The sequence below is a fragment of the Amblyraja radiata genome, chromosome 6, assembly GCF_010909765.2.
Source record: "Amblyraja radiata isolate CabotCenter1 chromosome 6, sAmbRad1.1.pri, whole genome shotgun sequence".
NCBI classification, from domain to species: Eukaryota; Metazoa; Chordata; class Chondrichthyes; order Rajiformes; family Rajidae; genus Amblyraja; species Amblyraja radiata.
The window spans coordinates 15,818,968-15,836,273 of record NC_045961.1 but is presented as its reverse complement, the minus strand read 5'-3'; the positions used below and the strand labels follow the sequence as shown (position 1 = coordinate 15,836,273).

Genomic DNA, 17,306 nt, shown 5'->3' with positions numbered 1-17,306 from the left:
GCGTGTGAACACTGGCACGTATACCTATACAGGAGACCATTCACTCTCCGTACAGATCACCAAGCGCTAACTACGTTGTTGGACACGTCAAGCTCAGGACACCGTCCGCTCAGGATCGACAGATGGTCCGATCGCCTTCACCAGTACAACTTCAAAGTAGAATACCTCGCAGGTTCACACAATCGCATCGCAGACATGCTCAGTCGCGTCCCAACGGCGACACCCGCAAGCACACGCGATAGCGACGCTTCAAGCGACATCGATGAATACGTTCTCACGGTAATTTTGCACGCGATGGCTAATCTCGTGATGCGGGGAGAGATGAAAGCAGAGTCGACAGCTGACGGCACACTGCAAATCGTCTGCCAGTATCACAGGACAGACTGGCCCAAGGAGATAGCAGACGACTTGGTTCCATACTACCAGGTACGCCACGAAGTGGCTGTGGTTGACGATACATGTGTCACGCGCGGAACTCGAGTGGTTATACCCAAATCACTGCAACACCGCGTGTTACAACTGGCACACGAAGGACACCCGGGCATTGTTAAGATGAAACAACGGTGTCGCCAGGCAGTGTGGTGGCCAGCAATAGATCGTCGCGTAGAAGGTTTCGTTAAAAATTGTGAAGCATGCACAATTAGTGAGAAAGCAACAAGACCATGTCCTGCCCCTCTTCAGCCAATCCCATGGCCGGACAAACCATGGAGGCACTTGCAACTCGATATCTTCGGAGAGGTGCAAGCTGCGCCAAGAAGCCAGCGGTTTCTACTTGTAGTACACGATCTCCACAGCAAGTGGCCTGAGATCGCAACTACTCTCTCAGTCACGACAAGATCAATCATCACGATTCTCAAAAAGCTGTTCACTAAGTGGGGACTGCCGAAGGTCATAACGATGGACAACGGCCCTCAGTTCATATCTGAACAGTTCTCCACTTTCCTCGCGAGCTACGACATTCAACATCAGTGGACGTCGAGATACAACCCCGAATGGAACGGCGGGGTTGAATGATTCAATCGCATTAAGGAAAGCATAAAAGCAAGCATGTCAGAGGGGAAAACGTTCGAACAATCCATATTCTCCTCCGATCCTACAGATCCACACCACATACGTTGACTGGGAATACGCCCGCAGAGCACAAGAGCGAGGGCAGAAATGATAGCTCACAGACAAGCAAAAGGGAAAGCGTACTGTGATGCTAAATGAAGAGTACGAGTGCCGGGGTACAAGGTCGGCGACTGGGTACGAATCAGCCTAACAGACAACATGAGCTTGCAACCGCACTCTCCAAGCCGATACAGATGAAACGGAGATTCGGCGAGAACGCGTACCTCCTCCAAGATAACACCAGATGGAACGCGAGGCGTCTAATTGCAACTAGACAGGGACAGGAAGAAGACGAATTGGACACTTTTCCTTTCCCAATATCCAATCAAGACAGTGATCAGCAGAGCACACAGCAGAGCAGTCTATTCCCACTCGACGCTCTCAGCGACAGAGGAGACCTCAAAATCTGTAGGATTATCAGCTGTGAAGCCTTAAACGTTATGTGGACAGAGCTGTTATGTTGGACTGATTGCATATGGACATATTTTGGTGGGTAACGGGACTTACATGTTAACATTCATTTATAAGGAGGGAAATGTGTTGTGTCCTAGAGTCACCACTAGAGGGCGCTGCCTCGAGTTGAAAGTTTCCTAAGGGGGTTCCCTGGGAGATCTACAGGGGCTTTGCAGCAACCATGTTAGGCTTGTAATAAACACACTTCGGGTTCTGTACACCAAGTATAGATTGTGAATTATTTAGCCCTCAAACACAACAAGCTGAAGGGCCTTCTCCTGTGCAGTGTGACACAGAGTCTGTTGGGGGTGGGAGTCGAGGTTTGTGGAAGAGTCAGGTTTTGTAGGGTGGTCTTGCTCTCGAGTGGCTGTGCATCATCCTCCTGTCACCTGCGCTGTGAGGAGCAGAGAGCGACCTGCTGGCTACCCTGCTGAAATTCACATGCAATCTTGCAGCAGATTTAACCTCATCCCCCCTCTGTTGCAGATCTGCTGCCCGTCCGTCTGGTGAATGGGAACAACATGTGCTCCGGGAGAGTGCAGGTCTATCATAACTCCACCTGGGGCACCGTCTGCAACAGGAGCTGGGATATCAATGCGGGGAATGTGGTCTGCAGGGTGTTGAACTGTGGGACGGCCCGGTCAGTACCAACAGCTGCATCCTACGGAGAGGCCACTGGGAACATCTGGCTGGATGAAGTGACGTGTAACGGGACAGAGCCTGCCCTTGACCAGTGTCCTGCCAGCCCATGGGGGGTGAATAACTGCACACATGGAGAGTACGCTGAAGTCTCCTGCTCAGGTGAGTGTGGGTGGGGATGGTCCTTGAGGAGTGGGTTTCCATGCTAGGGTCAGGAAATTTACTTGAAAACCGAAAGTGATGTTATCCATAAATAAAGACAACATGAAAATTGGATGAAGTCGTGGGCAGTGAGGGAGGTTGTGAATGGATGCAGCGGGATATAGATTAGTTGGGTCTTAGAGCAGAGAAATGGCAGATGGAGCTTAAATGTACAAGAATGAAGTGATGCATTGCAAGAGACCAAATGCACTCGGGAAGTACACAGTAAATGGCAGGACCCTCAGGGGCAGTGATGTACAGTGATAGCGTAGGTTAACAAGAGCTTGTTGAGGATGTTGCCTCCAATGAAGAGTATTTGTTACATGGAAATTGTGGATGAATGTGGAGTTTTTTCTCTGAAGCGCAGATGCTGATGGGTGACTAGGTGGAAGAATATGAAATTTCCTCAACTATTAATTTTCCACCCTGTCTAATCCATTCCCCTGTCACTCCTGGCACCACGTCATATTACACAGTCTCACCTCGCCTTTCACCAGTCTCAGAAGCTTTTGTTGACTTGATTCTGAATCTAACCTCATTCCCTATCTGGCCCAGGTAAGACATGGGTGGTTTAAAGGAGATTTAAGAGGTAGTCAGAACTTTATTCCTGGGATGGATTTGTCGATTTCCAGGGGGCACAGGTTTAAGGTGAGAAGGAGACGGTTTAAAGGAGAGTTATGAGGTAAGTTTTGAGAACTTGACTGTAATTTCAACCTCATCCCCCTCTGTTGCAGGTCCGGTGCCTGTCCGTCTGGTGAATGGGAACAACATGTGCTCCGGGAGAGTGGAGGTCTATCATAACTCCACCTGGGGCACCGTCTGCAGCAGGAGCTGGGATATCAATGCGGGGAACGTGGTCTGCAGGGTGTTGAACTGTGGGACGGCCCAGTTAGTAACAACAGGTGCATTCTATGGAGAGGCCACTGGGAACATCTGGCTGGATGGGGTGAAGTGTAACGGGACAGAGCCTGCCCTCGACCAGTGTCCTGCCAGACCATGGAGGGTGAATAATTACACACACGGAGAGTACGCTGAAGTCTCCTGCTCAGGTGAGTGTGGGTGGGGATGGTCCCTCCTTGAGGAGTGGGTTTCATTGCTCGGGTCAGGAATTTTACATTGAAACCGAAAGTGATGTTATCCATAAATAAAGACAACATGAAAATGAGATGAAGTTGTGGGCAGTGAGGGAGGTTGTGAACGGATGCTGCGGGATATAGATTGGGTATCAGAGCAGAGAAGTGGCAGATGGAGCTTAAATGTACAAGAACGAAGGGATGCATTGCAAAAGCCCAAATGCACTCAGGAAGTACACAGTTAATGGCAGGACCCTCAGGGGCATTAATGTACAGGGATAGTGTAGGTTAACAAGAGCTTGTTGAGGATGTTGCTTCCAAATAAGAGTATTTGTTAACTGGAGATTGTGGATGAATGTGGAGTGTTTTCTCTGAAGCACAGATGCTGATGGGAGACTAGGTGGAAGAATATGACATTTCAACAACTATTAATATCCCACCCTGTCTAATACACTCCCGTCTCACTCCTCGCACCACGTCATATTACACACTCACCCTCCCCTTTCACCAGTCTCAGAAACACTTGTTGACTTGATTCTGAATCTAACCTCATTCCCTATCTGGCCCAGGTAAGACAGGGAATGTTTAAAGGAGATTTACGAGGTAGTCAGATCTTTATTCCAGGGATGGATTTGTCCAATACCAGAGGGCACAGGTTTAAGGTGAGAAGGAGAAGGTTTAATGGAGATTTATGAGGTGAGTTTTGAGAACTTGACTCTAATTTCAACCTCATTCTCCCTCTGTTGCAGGTCCGGTGCCCGTCCGTCTGGTGAATGGGAACAACATGTGCTCCGGGAGAGTGGAGGTCTATCATAACTCCACCTGGGGCACCGTCTGCAGCAGGAGCTTTGATATCAATGCGGGGAACGTGGTCTGCAGGGTGTTGAACTGCGGGACGGCCCGGTTAGTAACAACTGGTACATTCTACGGAGAGTCTACTGGGAACATCTGGCTGAATGGGCTGAAGTGTAACGGGACAGAGCCTGCCCTCGACCAGTGTTATGCCAGCCCATGGGGGGTGAATAACTGCAACCACAGTGAGGACGCTGGAGTCTCCTGTTCAGGTGAGTGAGGGTGGTGAGGCAAGGTTGCAAACCTTCTACTGAACTTTTGTTGTATATTTGTGCTCTCATCCCTCCAGTCTTATCATCTTGGTTTACAGCTTGGTTCACTGTCTTGCTGTGACTATAGAACTCCAGAATGCAGGGGATTATATTTGTCTATTTCATGTGCGCCTCGAATGAAATATAGGCATGTTTATGGATTCAGATCAGTGAATGAAGAAGAAGAACACTTTTTCCTCACTGTATCTCTAAAACTAAAAGCTAAAACTACATTGGGAAAGTGGGCCAAGGACCGGCAGATGGAGTTTAATTGTGACAAGTGCAAACTGATGCATTATGGGAAGTTAAAGCAGAGAACAATTTACAGAGTAAATTGCAGGGCCCTGGGAAAGTTTGTAGACAGAGAGACCTAGGGCTACAAGTACTAGATTCCTTGAAAGTAGCAACACATGCAGACAGGGTGGAGAAGAAAGCATTTGGCACAATTGCCTTCATCGTTCAGGGCTTTGACTAGAAAAGGTGGGAGGTTTGAATGTAGCTCTGTAAGGCTTTAGTTTGACCACTTTTGTAGTATTCTGTTATATTCCGGTTCGCTCCATTACAGGAAGGACGTGGAAGCTTTGGAGAGGGAGCAGAAGTTCACCAAGAGGGTTTTAGATAGGCAGATGGATATGGAGGGAATAAGAATATGGACCATGTGCAGGCAGAGGAGAATAGCTTATATTGACATCACATTTGTGCACAGGCATTGTGGGCCGATGAACCTGTTCCGATGTACGTCATGTATTGTGTGTAGTCTGGTAGTTCGAAGGGTGCAGAAAACATATAAGCATGGATATAAGCAAGATGGATCTAAGGGAGCGGCAGTGAGGGAGCGGCCTTGTGAGTAAAGTGCGAGTTTTTGGCTCGAGAGTCTTCGGCGAGGAGGCTGAGGAGAGGAGGCTGAGGAGAGGACGCTACGCATAAAGCTCGAGAGGACGGAGCGTGGTGAACACATGTCAGGGCAGATGAAACAGTGTGAGGCTTGCAGAATGTGGGAGCCCAGGGACACAGATGAATCCTCTGGCTGCTACATCTGTGGCAAGTGCATCCAGCTTCAGCTCCTAAAGGACCGTGTTGGGGCACTGGAGAAGCAGCTGGATGACCTCAGCTTGTATTGGAGCCTACCAGGGAGAAGGCAATTCTGGATTTAGTGATATGCAATGAACCGGATTTGATAAAGGACCTCGAGGTTCATGAGTCATTAGGAGGCAGTGACCATAACATGGTCAGGTTTAATCTACAATTGGAGAGGGAGAAGGGTACATTGGAGGTGTCAGTGTTACAGTTGAATAAAGGGGACTATGGGGCCATGAGGGAGGAGCTAGCCAAAGTTGACCGGAAAGATACACTAGCAGGGATGACAGTGGAACAAAAATGACAGGTATTTCTTGGAATAATACAGAAGGTGCCGGATCAGTCATTCCTGGGAGGAATAAAGATTTCAAGGGGAGAAAGGGACGACCATGGCTGATAAGGGACGTCAGGGACAGTATAAAAATTAAAGCGAAGAAGTATAACGTAGCAAAGATGAGCGGGAAGCAAGAGGATTGGGTAATGTTTAAAGAACAACAGAAGATAACTAAAAAGACAATACGGGGAGAAAAGATGAGGTACGAAGGTAAGCTAGCCAAGAATATAAAGCAGGATAGTAAAAGCTTCTTTAGGTATGTGAAGAGAAAACAATTAGTTAAGACCAAAGTTGGACCCTTAAAGACCGAGAAAGGTGAATTTATTATGGGGATCAAGGAAATGGCAGATGAACAGGTACTTTGGATCTGTCTTCACTAAGGAGGACACAAACAATCTTCCTGATATAGTAGTGGCCAAAGGGTCTGGGGTGACGGAGGAACTGAAGGAAATCCACATTAGGCAGGAAATGGTGTTGGGTGGACTGATGGGACTGAAGGCTGATAAATCCCCAGGGCCTGCTGATCTGCATCCCAGGGTAGTTAATGAAGTGGCTCTAGAAATCGTGGAAGCATTGGTGAGAATTTTCCAATGTTCTATTGACTCAGGATCAGTTCCTGGATTGGAGGGTAGCTAATGTTATCCCACTTTTTAAGAATGATGGGAGAGAGAAAACAGTGAATTATAGACCAGTTAGCCTGACATCAGTGATGGGGAAGATGCTGGAGTCAATTATAAAAGATGAGATAGCCGAACATTTGGTTAGCAGTAACAGGATTGGTCCGAGTCAGCATGGATTTACGAAGGGGAAATCATGCTTGACTAATCTTCTGGAATTTTATGAAGATGTAATTAAGAAAATGGACAAGTGAGAGCCAGTGGATGTAGTGTACCTGGACTTTCAGAAAGGATTTCATAAGGTCCCACATAGGAGATTAATGGGCAGAATTTGGGCACATGGTGTTGGGGGTAGAATACTGACATGGATAGAGAAGTGGTTGGCAGACAGGAAACAAAGAGTAGGGATTAACAGGTCCCTTTCAGAATGGCAGGCAGTGACTAGTGGGGTACTGCAAGGCTCGGTGCTGGGACCGCAGCTATTTACAATATACATCAATGATTTGGATGAAGGGATTCAAAGTAACATTAGCAAATTTGCAGATGACACAAAGCTGGGTGGCAGTGTGAACTGTGAGGAGGATGCTATGAGAATGCAGGGTGATTGGACAGGTTGGGGGAGTGGGCAGATGCATGGCAGATGAAGTCTAATGTGGATAAATGTGAGGTTATCCACTTTGGTAGCAAAAACAGGAAGGCAGATTATTATCTAAATGGCATCAAGTTGGGAAAAGCGGAAGTACAACGGGATCTGGTGGTCCTTGTACATCAGTCAATGAAAGTAAGCATGCAGGTACAGCAGGCCGTGGCATGTTGGCCTTTATAACAAGAGGAATCGAATATAGGAGCAAAGAGGTCATTCTGCAGTTGTACAGAGCCCTAGTGAGACCACACCTGGAGCATTGTGTACAGTTTTGATCGCCTAATTTGAGGAAGGATATTCTTGCTATTGAGGGAGTGCAGCGTAGGTTTACAAGGTTAATTCCCAGGATAGCGGGACTGTCATATTCTGAGAGAATGGAGCAGCTGGGCTTGTACACTCTGGAGTTTAGAAGGATGAGAGGGTATCTCATTGAAACATATAAGATTGTTAAGGGTTTGGACACGCTAGAGGCAGGAGATATATGTTCCCGATGTTGGGGGAGTCCACAACCAGGGGCCACAGTTTAAGAATAAGGAGTCAGCCATTTAGAACGGAGACGAGGAAACACTTTTTCTCACAGAGTGGTGAGCCTGTGGTGGAATCGGGTTCTCTGGATGCTTTCAAGAGAGAGCTAGATAGGGCTCTTAAAGATAGCGGAGTCAGGGGATATAGGGAGAAGGCAGGAAAGGGGTACTGATTGGGGATGATCAGCCATGATCACATTGAATGGCGGTGGTGGCTCGAAGGGCTGAATGGCCTACTCCCGCACCTATTGTCAATTGTCTATTGTCTATTGTCTATTGAAAAGATTCAGGAGGATTTTACCAGGAGTGAAGGGTTTGAGTTATAGGGAGTCACTGGATAGAATAAGAGAAGTTAATAGAAGGTAAACAGGAGGATAGAGCAGGGAAACTGGCCCTTCAGCCCACAGACTCCGCACTGATCATCACCCATTCACTCATACTAATCTCAGATCTCAGATCACTCTCCACACATTTCCGTCAACTCCCCAGACTCCCACGCTTATTGACACACTCTGGGAATTAACGCCAGACGATTAACTCAATTAGCTGAGATATGAGAGAGAATTGGAGCATCCGGGGGGGAAATTCATGCGGATCAGAGGGAGTGGAAAGACCAGATAAGCTGGAGCGAAGGGACCAGGGTCTGAAAGAGGTTCATAAAATCACAAGGGGCACAGATAACGTGGACATCACAACATATATGTGGGAAGGAACTGCAGATGTTGATTTAGACCGAAGATGGACACAAAAAGCTTGTGTAACTCAGCGGATCAGACAGCCTCTCTAGAGAACAGGAAATGGCTTCAGTTCGTGAACCGGCTTCCGACTGAAAAAGGGTCTCGACCTTAAAAGTCACCTGTTCCTTCTCACCAGAGATGCTGTCTGCCCGCTGAGTTACTCTAGCTTTTTGTGTCAGTCACACTATATGTCCCAGGGCATGAGAGTGGGACGATATAGAGGGCACAGGTTGAAGGTGAAAATGCAAAGATTTAATAGGAACCTGAGACGTAACACACAGAGGGTAGTGGGTGCATGGACAGAGCTGCCAGAGGAAGTGTTTGAGGCAGGTGCAGCAAAAGCAGCATTTAAAAGACATCTGGACAGATAAATGAATAAGAAAGCTTTGGCCAGCAGGGTAGCTGCGACCTGCTGGCTACCCTGCTGAAAATCACATGCAATCCTGCTGCAGATTTAACTTCATCCCCCCTCTGTTGCAGGTCCGGTGCCCGTCCGTCTGGTGAATGGGAACAACATGTGCACCGGGAGAGTGGAGGTCTATCATAACTCCACCTGGAGCACCGTCTGCGGCAAGAGCTGGGATATCAATGCGGGGAACGTGGTCTGCAGGGTGTTGAATTGTGGGACGGCCCGGTTAGTAACAACTGCTGTCTCCAACGGAGTGGCCATTGGGAACATCTGGCTAGAGGGGGTGAAGTGTAACGGGACAGAGCCTGCCCTCGACCAGTGTCCTGCCAGCCCATGGAAGGTGAATAACTGCACACATGGAGAGTACGCTGAAGTCTCCTGCTCAGGTGAGTGTGGGTGGGGATGGTCCCTCCTTGAGGAGTGGGTTTCCATGCTCGGGTCAGGAATTTTACATTGAAACCGAAAGTGATGTTATCCATAGATAAAGACAACATGAAAATGAGATGAAGTTGTGGGCAGTGAGGGAGGTTGTGAATGGATGCAGCGGGATATAGATTAGTTGGGTATTAGAGCAGAGAAATGGCAGATGGAGCTTAAATGTACAAGAACGAAGTGATCCATTGCAAGAGACCAAATGCACTCGGGAAGTACACAGTAAATGGCAGGCCCCTCAGGGGCATTGATGTACAGGGATAGCGTAGGTTAACAAGAGGTTGTTGAGAATATTGCCTCCAACGAAGAGTATTTGTTACATGTAGATTGTGGATGAATGTGGAGTGTTTTCTCCGAAGCGCAGATGTTGATGGGTGACTAGGTGGAACAATATGAAATTTCCTCATCTATTAATATCTCACCCTGTCTAATCCACTCCCCTCTCACTCCTGTCACCACGTCATATTACACACTCATCTCCCCTTTCACCAGTCTCAGAAGCTTTTGTTGACTTGATTCTGAATCTTACCTCACTCCATATCTGGCCCAGGTAAGACAGGGAAGGTTTAAATGAGATTTATGAGGCAGTCAGATCTTTATTCCTGGGATGGATTTGTCAAATTTCACAGGTTTAAGGTGAGAAGGAGAAGGTTTAAAGGAGAGTTATGTGGTGAGTTTTGAGAACTTGACTAATTTCAACCTCATGCCCCTCTGTTGCAGGTCCGGTGCCCGTCCGTCTGGTGAATGGGAACAACATGTGCTCCGGGAGAGTGGAGGTCTATCATAACTCCACCTGGGGCACTGTCTGTGGCAGGAGCTGGGATATCAATGCGGGGAACGTGGTCTGCAGGGTGTTGAACTGTGGGACGGCCAGGTTAGTAACAACAGGTGCATTCTACGGAGAGGCCACTGGGAACATCTGGCTGGATGGAGTGAATTGTAACGGGACAGAGCCTGCCCTCGACCAGTGTCCTGCCAGCCCATGGAGGGTGAATAACTGCACACACGGAGAGTACGCTGGAGTCTCCTGCTCAGGTGAGTGTGGGTAGGGATGGTCCCTCCTTGAGGAGTGGGTTTCATTGCTCGGGTCAGGAATTTTACATTGAAACCGAAAGTGATGTTATCCATAAATAAAGACAACATGAAAATGAGTTGTGGGCAGTGAGGGAGGTTGTGAATGGATGCACCGGGATATAGATTAGTTGGGTATTAGAGCAGAGAAATGGCACATGGAGCTTAAATGTACAAGAACGAAGTGATGCATTGCAAGAGACCAAAAGCACTCGGGAAGTACTCAGTAAATGGCAGGATCCTCAGGGTCATTGATGTACAGGGATAGTGTAGGTTAACAAGAGCTTGTTGACGATGTTGCCTCCAATGAAGAGTATTTGTTACATGGAAATTGTGGATGAATGTGGAGTTTTTTCTCTGAAGCTTTGATGCTGTTGGGTGACAAGGTGGAAGAATATGAAATTTCCTCAACTATTAATATCCCACTCTGTCTAATCCACTCCCCTCTCACTCCTGGCACCACGTCATATTACATTACATTTCTTTATTTATATAGCACATTTTTAGTCAACTTGCATTGACCCCAAAGTGCTTCACATAATTACATCCACACACACAGGCAAAGGTGGGTGAAGTGTCTTGCCCAAGGACACACACAGGCAAAGGTGGGTGAAGTGTCTTGCCCAAGGACACAACGACAGTATGCACTCCAAGCGGGATTCGAACCAGCTACCTTCCGGTTGCCAGCCGAACACTTAGCCTATTGTGCCATCTGTCTACCGCTACAGTCTCACCTCCCCTTTCACCAGTCTCAGAAGCTTTTGTTGACGATTCTGAATCTAACCTCATTCTATATGTGGCCCAGGTAAGATTCAGCAGGATTTTACCAGGAGTGAAGGGTTTGAGTTATAGGGAGTCACTGGATAAAATAAGAGAAGCTAATGGATGGCAAACAGGAGGATAGAGCAGGGAAACTGGCCCTTCAGCCCACCGACTCCGCACGCATTATCACCCATTCACTCATACTAATCTCAGATCACTCTCCACACATCCCCGTCAACTCCCAAGACTCCCACCCTTACTGACACCCTTGGGGAATTAACGCCAGACGATTAACTCAATCAGCTGAGATATGTGAGAGAATTGGAGCATCAGGGACGAAATTCATGCAGATCCGAGAGAGTGGAAAGTCTGGATAAACAGGAGCGAAGGGACCACGGTCTGAAAGAGGTTCATAAAATCACAAGGGGCACAGATATCACAACATATGTGTGGGAAGGAACTGCAGATGTTGATTTAAACCGAAGACAGACACAAAAAGCTTGTGTAACTCAGTGGATCAGACAGCCTCTCCAGAGAACAGGAATAGGCTTAGGTTTGTGACCTGTCTTCAGACTGAAAAAGGGTCTTGACGTAAAAATCACCTATTCCTTCTCACCAGAGATGCTGCCTGCCCGCTGAGTTACTCTAGCTTTTTGTGTCGGTCACAATATATGTCCCAGGGCATGAGAGTGGGACGACATAGAGGGCACAGGTTGAAGGTGAAAGGGAAAAGATTTAATAGGAACCTGAGACGTAACACACAGAGGGTAGTGGGTGCATGGACAGAGCTGCCAGAGGAAGTGATTGAGGCAGGTGCAACAAAAGCAACATTTAAAAGACATCTGGACAGATAAATGAATAGTAAAGCTTTGCAGGGATATGGACAGAATGCAGGAAAAGGAACTTGTGTAGAGGGAGCATCTTGGCCGGGTTGGGTGACTTGAGCTGAAGGGCCTTCTCCTGTGCAGTGTGACACAGAGTCTGTTGGAGTGGGAGTCGAGGTTTGTGGAAGAGTCAGGTTTTGTAGGGTGGTCTTGCTCTCGAGTGGCTGTGCAGCATCCTACTGTCACCTGCGCTGTGAGGAGCGGAGAGCGACCTGCTGGCTACCCTGCTGAAAATCACATGCAATCCTGCTGCAGATTTAACTTCATCCCCCCTCTGTTGCAGGTCCGGTGCCCGTCCGTCTGGTGAATGGGAACAACATGTGCTCCGGGAGAGTTGAGGTCTATCATAACTCCACCTGGAGCACCGTCTGCGGCAAGAGCTGGGATATCAATGCGGGGAACGTGGTCTGCAGGGTGTTGAATTGTGGGACGGCCCGGTTAGTAACAACTGCTGTCTCCAACGGAGTGGCCACTGGGAACATGTGGCTAGAGGGGGTGAAGTGTAACGGGACAGACCGTGCCCTCGACCAGTGTCCTGCCAGCCCATGGAAGGTGAATAACTGCACACATGGAGAGTACGCTGAAGTCTCCTGCTCAGGTGAGTGTGGGTGGGGATGGTCCCTCCTTGAGGAGTGGGTTTCCATGCTCGGGTCAGGTATTTTACATTGAAACCGAAAGTGATGTTATCCATAGATAAAGACAACATGAAAATGAGATGAAGTTGTGGGCAGTGAGGGAGGTTGTGAATCGATGCAGCGGGATATAGATTAGTTGGGTATTAGAGCAGAGAAATGGCAGATGGAGCTTAAATGCACAAGAACGAAGTGATGCATTGCAAGAGACAAAATGCACTCGGGAAGTACTCAGTAAATGGCAGGATACTCAGGGGCAGTGATGTACAGGGATAGTGTAGGCTAACAAGAGCTTGTTGACGATGTTGCCTCCAATGAAGAGTATTTGTTACATGGAAATTGTGGATGAATGCGGAGTTTTTTCTCTGAAGCTTTGATGCTGTTGGGTGACAAGGTGGAAGAATATGAAATTTCCTCAACTATTAATATCCCACTCTGTCTAATCCACTCCCCTCTCCTGGCACCACGTCATATTACAGTCTCACCTCCCCTTTCACCACTCTCAGAAGCTTTTGTTGACGATTCTGAATCTAACCTCATTCTATATGTGGCCCAGGTAGGATTCAGCAGGATTTTACCAGGAGTGAAGGGTTTGAGTTATAGGGAGTCACTGGATAAAATAAGAGAAGCTAATGGATGGCAAACAGGAGGATAGAGCAGGGAAACTGGCCCTTCAGCCCACCGACTCCGCACTGATCATCACCCATTCACTCATACTAATCTCAGATCACTCTCCACACATCCCCGTCAACTCCCAAGACTCCCACCCTTACTGACACACTTGGGGAATTAACGCCAGACGATTAACTCAATCAGCTGAGATATGTGAGAGAATTGGAGCATCCGGGACGAAATTCATGCAGATCAGAGGGAGTGGAAAGTCTGGATAAACAGGAGCGAAGGGACCACGGTCTGAAAGAGGTTCATAAAATCACAAGGGGCACAGATATCACAACATATGTGTGGGAAGGAACGGCAGATGTTGATTTAAACCGAAGATAGACACAAAAAGCTTGTATAACTCAGCGGATCAGACAGCCTCTCCAGAGAACAGGAATAGGCTTAGGTTCGTGACCTGTCTTCAGACTGAAAAAGGGTCTTGACGTAAAAATCACCTATTCCTTCTCACCAGAGATGCTGCCTGCCCGCTGAGTTACTCTGGCTTTTTGTGTCGGTCACAATATATGTCCCTGGGCATGAGAGTGGGACGACATAGAGGGCACAGGTTGAAGGTGAAAGGGAAAAGATTTAATAGGAACCTGAGACGTAACACACAGAGGGTAGTGGGTGTATGGACAAAGCTGCCAGAGGAAGTGATTGAGGCAGGTGCAACAAAAACAACATTTAAAAGACATCTGGACAGATAAATGAATAGTAAAGCTTTGCAGGGATACGGACAGAATGCAGGAAAAGGAACTGGTGTAGAGGGAGCATCTTGGTCGGGTTGGGTGACTTGAGCTGAAGGGCCTTCTCCTGTGCAGTGTGACACAGAGTCTGTTGGGGTGGGAGTCGAGGTTTGTGGAAGAATCAGGTTTTGTAGGGTGGTCTTGCTCTCGAGTGGCTGTGCAGCATCCTCCTGTCACCTGCGCTGTGAGGAGTGGAGAGTGACCTGCTGGGTACCCTGCTGAAATTCACATGCAATCCTGCAGCAGATTTAACCTCATCCCCCCACTGTTGCAGGTCCGGTGCCCGTCCGTCTGGTGAATGGGAACAACATGTGCTCCGGGAGAGTGGAGGTCTATCATAACTCCACCTGGGGCACCGTCTGTGGCACGAGCTGGGATATCAATGCGGGGAACGTGATCTGCAGGGTGTTGAACTGTGGGACGGCCCGGTTAGTAACAGCAGCTGTCTCTAACGGAGAGGCCACTGGGAACATCTGGCTGAATGAAGTGACGTGTAACGGGACAGAGCCTGCCCTCGACCAGTGTCCTGCCAGCCCATGGAGGGTGAATAACTGCACACACGGAGAGTACGCTGAAGTCTCCTGCTCAGGTGAGTGTGGGTGGGGATGGTCCCTCCTTGAGGAGTGGGTTTCATTGCTCGGGTCAGGAACTTTACTTTGAAACCGAAAGTGATGTTATCCATAAATAAAGACAACATGAAAATGAGATGAAGTTGTGGGCAGTGAATGGGTGCTGCGGGATATAGATTAGTTGGGTATGAGAGCAAAGAAATAGCAGATGGAGCTTAAATGTACAAGAATGAAGTGATGCATTGCAAGAGACCAAATGCACCTGGAAAGTACACTGTAAATGGCAGGACCCTCAGGAGCATTGATGTACAGGGATAGCGTAGGTTAACAAGAGCTTGTTGAGGATGTTGCCTCCAATGAAGAGTATTTGTTACATGGAGATTGGGGATGAATGTGGAGTGTTTTCTCTGAAGCGTTGATGCAGTTGGGTGACTAGGTGGAAGAATATGAAATTTCCTCAACTATTAATTTCCCACTGTCTAATCCACTCCCCTCTCACTCCTGGCACCACATCATATTACAGAGACTCACCTCCCCTTTCACCAGTCTCAGAAGCTTTTGTTGACTTGATTCTGAATATAACCTCATTCTATATCTGGCCCAGGTAAGATTCAGGAGGATTTTACCAAGAGTGAAAGGTTTGAGTTATAGGGAGTCACTGCATAAAATAAGAGAAGTTAATAGATGGCAAACAGGAGGATAGAGCAGGGAAACTGGCCCTTCGGCCCACAGAATCCGAATTGATCATCACCCATTCACTCATACTAATCTCAGATCACTCTCCACACATTCCCATAAACTCCCTAGACTCCCACCCTTATTGACACACTCGAGATATGAAAGAGAATTGGAGCATCCGAGGGGAAATTCATGCAGATCAGAGGGAGTGGAAAGACCAGATAAGCTGGTGCGAAGGGACCAGGGTCTGAAAGAGGTTCATAAAATCACAAGGGGCTCAGATAACGTGGACATCACAAATATGTGTGGGAAGGGACTGCAGATGTTGATTTAAACCGAAGATGGACACAAAAAACTTGTGTAACTCAGCGGATCAGACAGCTTCTCCAGAGAACAGGAATAGGCTTCGGTTCGTGACCCGTCTTCAGACTTAAAAATGTCTCGACCTTAAAAAACACCTATTCCTTCTCACCAGAGATGCTGTCTGCGCGTTGAGTTGCTCTAGCTTTTTGTGTTGATCACAATATATGTCCCAGGGCATGAGAGTGGGACGACATAATTTGAAGGTGAAAGGGAAAAGATTTAATAGGAACCTGAGACGTAACACACAGAGGGCAGTGGGTGCATGGACAGAGCTGCCAGAGGAAGTGGTTGAGGCAGGTGCAACATTTAAAAGACATCTGAACAGATAAATGAATAGTAAAGCTTTGCAGGGATATGGACAGAATGCAGGAAAGGGAACTGATGTACTGAGGGGGGATCTTATAGAAACTTACAAAATTCTTAAGGGGTTGGACAGGCTAGATGCAGGAAGATTATTCCCGATGTTGGGGAAGTCCAGAACTAGGGGTCACAGCTTAAGAATAAGAGGGAAGTCTTTTAGGACCGAGATGAGAAAATCATTTTTTACTCAGAGAGTGGTGAACCTGTGGAATTCTCTGCCACACAAGGTAGTTGAGGCCAGTTCAATGGCTATATTTAAGAGGGAGTTAGATGTGGCACTTGTGGCTAAAGGGATCATGGGGTATGGAGAGAAGACAGGTACAGGATACTGAGTTGGATGATCAACCATGATCATATTGAATGTCGGTGCAAGCTCGAAGGGCCGAATGGCCTACTCCTGCACCTATTTTCTATGGTTCTATGTTTCTACGTGTAGAGGGAGCATCTTGGTCAGGTTGGGTGACTTGAGCTGAAGGGCCTTCTCCTATGCAGTGTGACACAGAGTGGGAATCGAGGTTTGTGGAAGAATCAGGTTTTGTAGGGTGGTCTTGCTCTCGAGTGGTTGTGCAGCATCCTACTGTCACTTGCGCTGTGAGGAGCGGAAAGTGACCTGCTGGCTACCCTGCTGAAAATCACATGCAATCCTGCAGCAGATTTAACCTCATCCCCCCTCTGTTGCAGGTCCGGTGCCCGTCCGTCTGGTGAATGGGAACAACATGTGCTCCGGGAGAGTGGAGGTCTATCATAACTCCACCTGGGTCACCGTCTGCGGCAGGAGTTGGGATTTCAATGCGGGGAATGTGGTCTGCAGGGTGTTGAACTGTGGGCCGGCCAGGTTAGTAACAGCAGCTGTCTCTAACGGAGAGGCCACTGAGAACATCTGGCTGAATGAAGTGACGTGTAACGGGACAGAGCCTGCCCTCGACCAGTGTCCTGCCAGCCCATGGAGGGTGAATAACTGCACACACGGAGAGTACGCTGAAGTCTCCTGCTCAGGTGAGTGTGGGTGGGGACGGTCCCTCCTTGAGGAGTGGGTTTCATTGCTCGGGTCAAGAATTTTACATTGAAACCGAAAGTGATGTTATCCATAAATAAAGACAACATGAAAATGAGATGAAGTTGTGGGCAGTGAGGGAGGTTGTGAATGGATGCCGCGGGATATAGATTAGTTGGGTATTAGAGCAGAGAAATGGCAGATGTAGCTTAAATGTACAAGAACGAAGTGATTC

The 17,306-nt window shown here is 47.9% G+C and overlaps 1 protein-coding gene across 1 annotated transcript in view; it reads left to right on the top strand.

Moving 5' to 3' along the window:
- Window positions 1-16,936, top strand: part of LOC116974691 (deleted in malignant brain tumors 1 protein-like) — a 63,001-nt gene extending 46,065 nt beyond the window's left edge. The window contains exons 13-21 of the mRNA XM_033023411.1: window positions 2,050-2,364; window positions 3,138-3,452; window positions 4,226-4,540; window positions 8,992-9,306; window positions 10,073-10,387; window positions 12,353-12,667; window positions 14,382-14,696; window positions 16,759-16,880; window positions 16,913-16,936. Coding sequence (XP_032879302.1) covers window positions 2,050-2,364; window positions 3,138-3,452; window positions 4,226-4,540; window positions 8,992-9,306; window positions 10,073-10,387; window positions 12,353-12,667; window positions 14,382-14,696; window positions 16,759-16,880; window positions 16,913-16,936 — 2,351 coding nt within the window. The remainder of the gene's footprint in view (window positions 1-2,049; window positions 2,365-3,137; window positions 3,453-4,225; window positions 4,541-8,991; window positions 9,307-10,072; window positions 10,388-12,352; window positions 12,668-14,381; window positions 14,697-16,758; window positions 16,881-16,912) is intronic.
- Window positions 16,937-17,306: the final 370 nt, after the last annotated feature.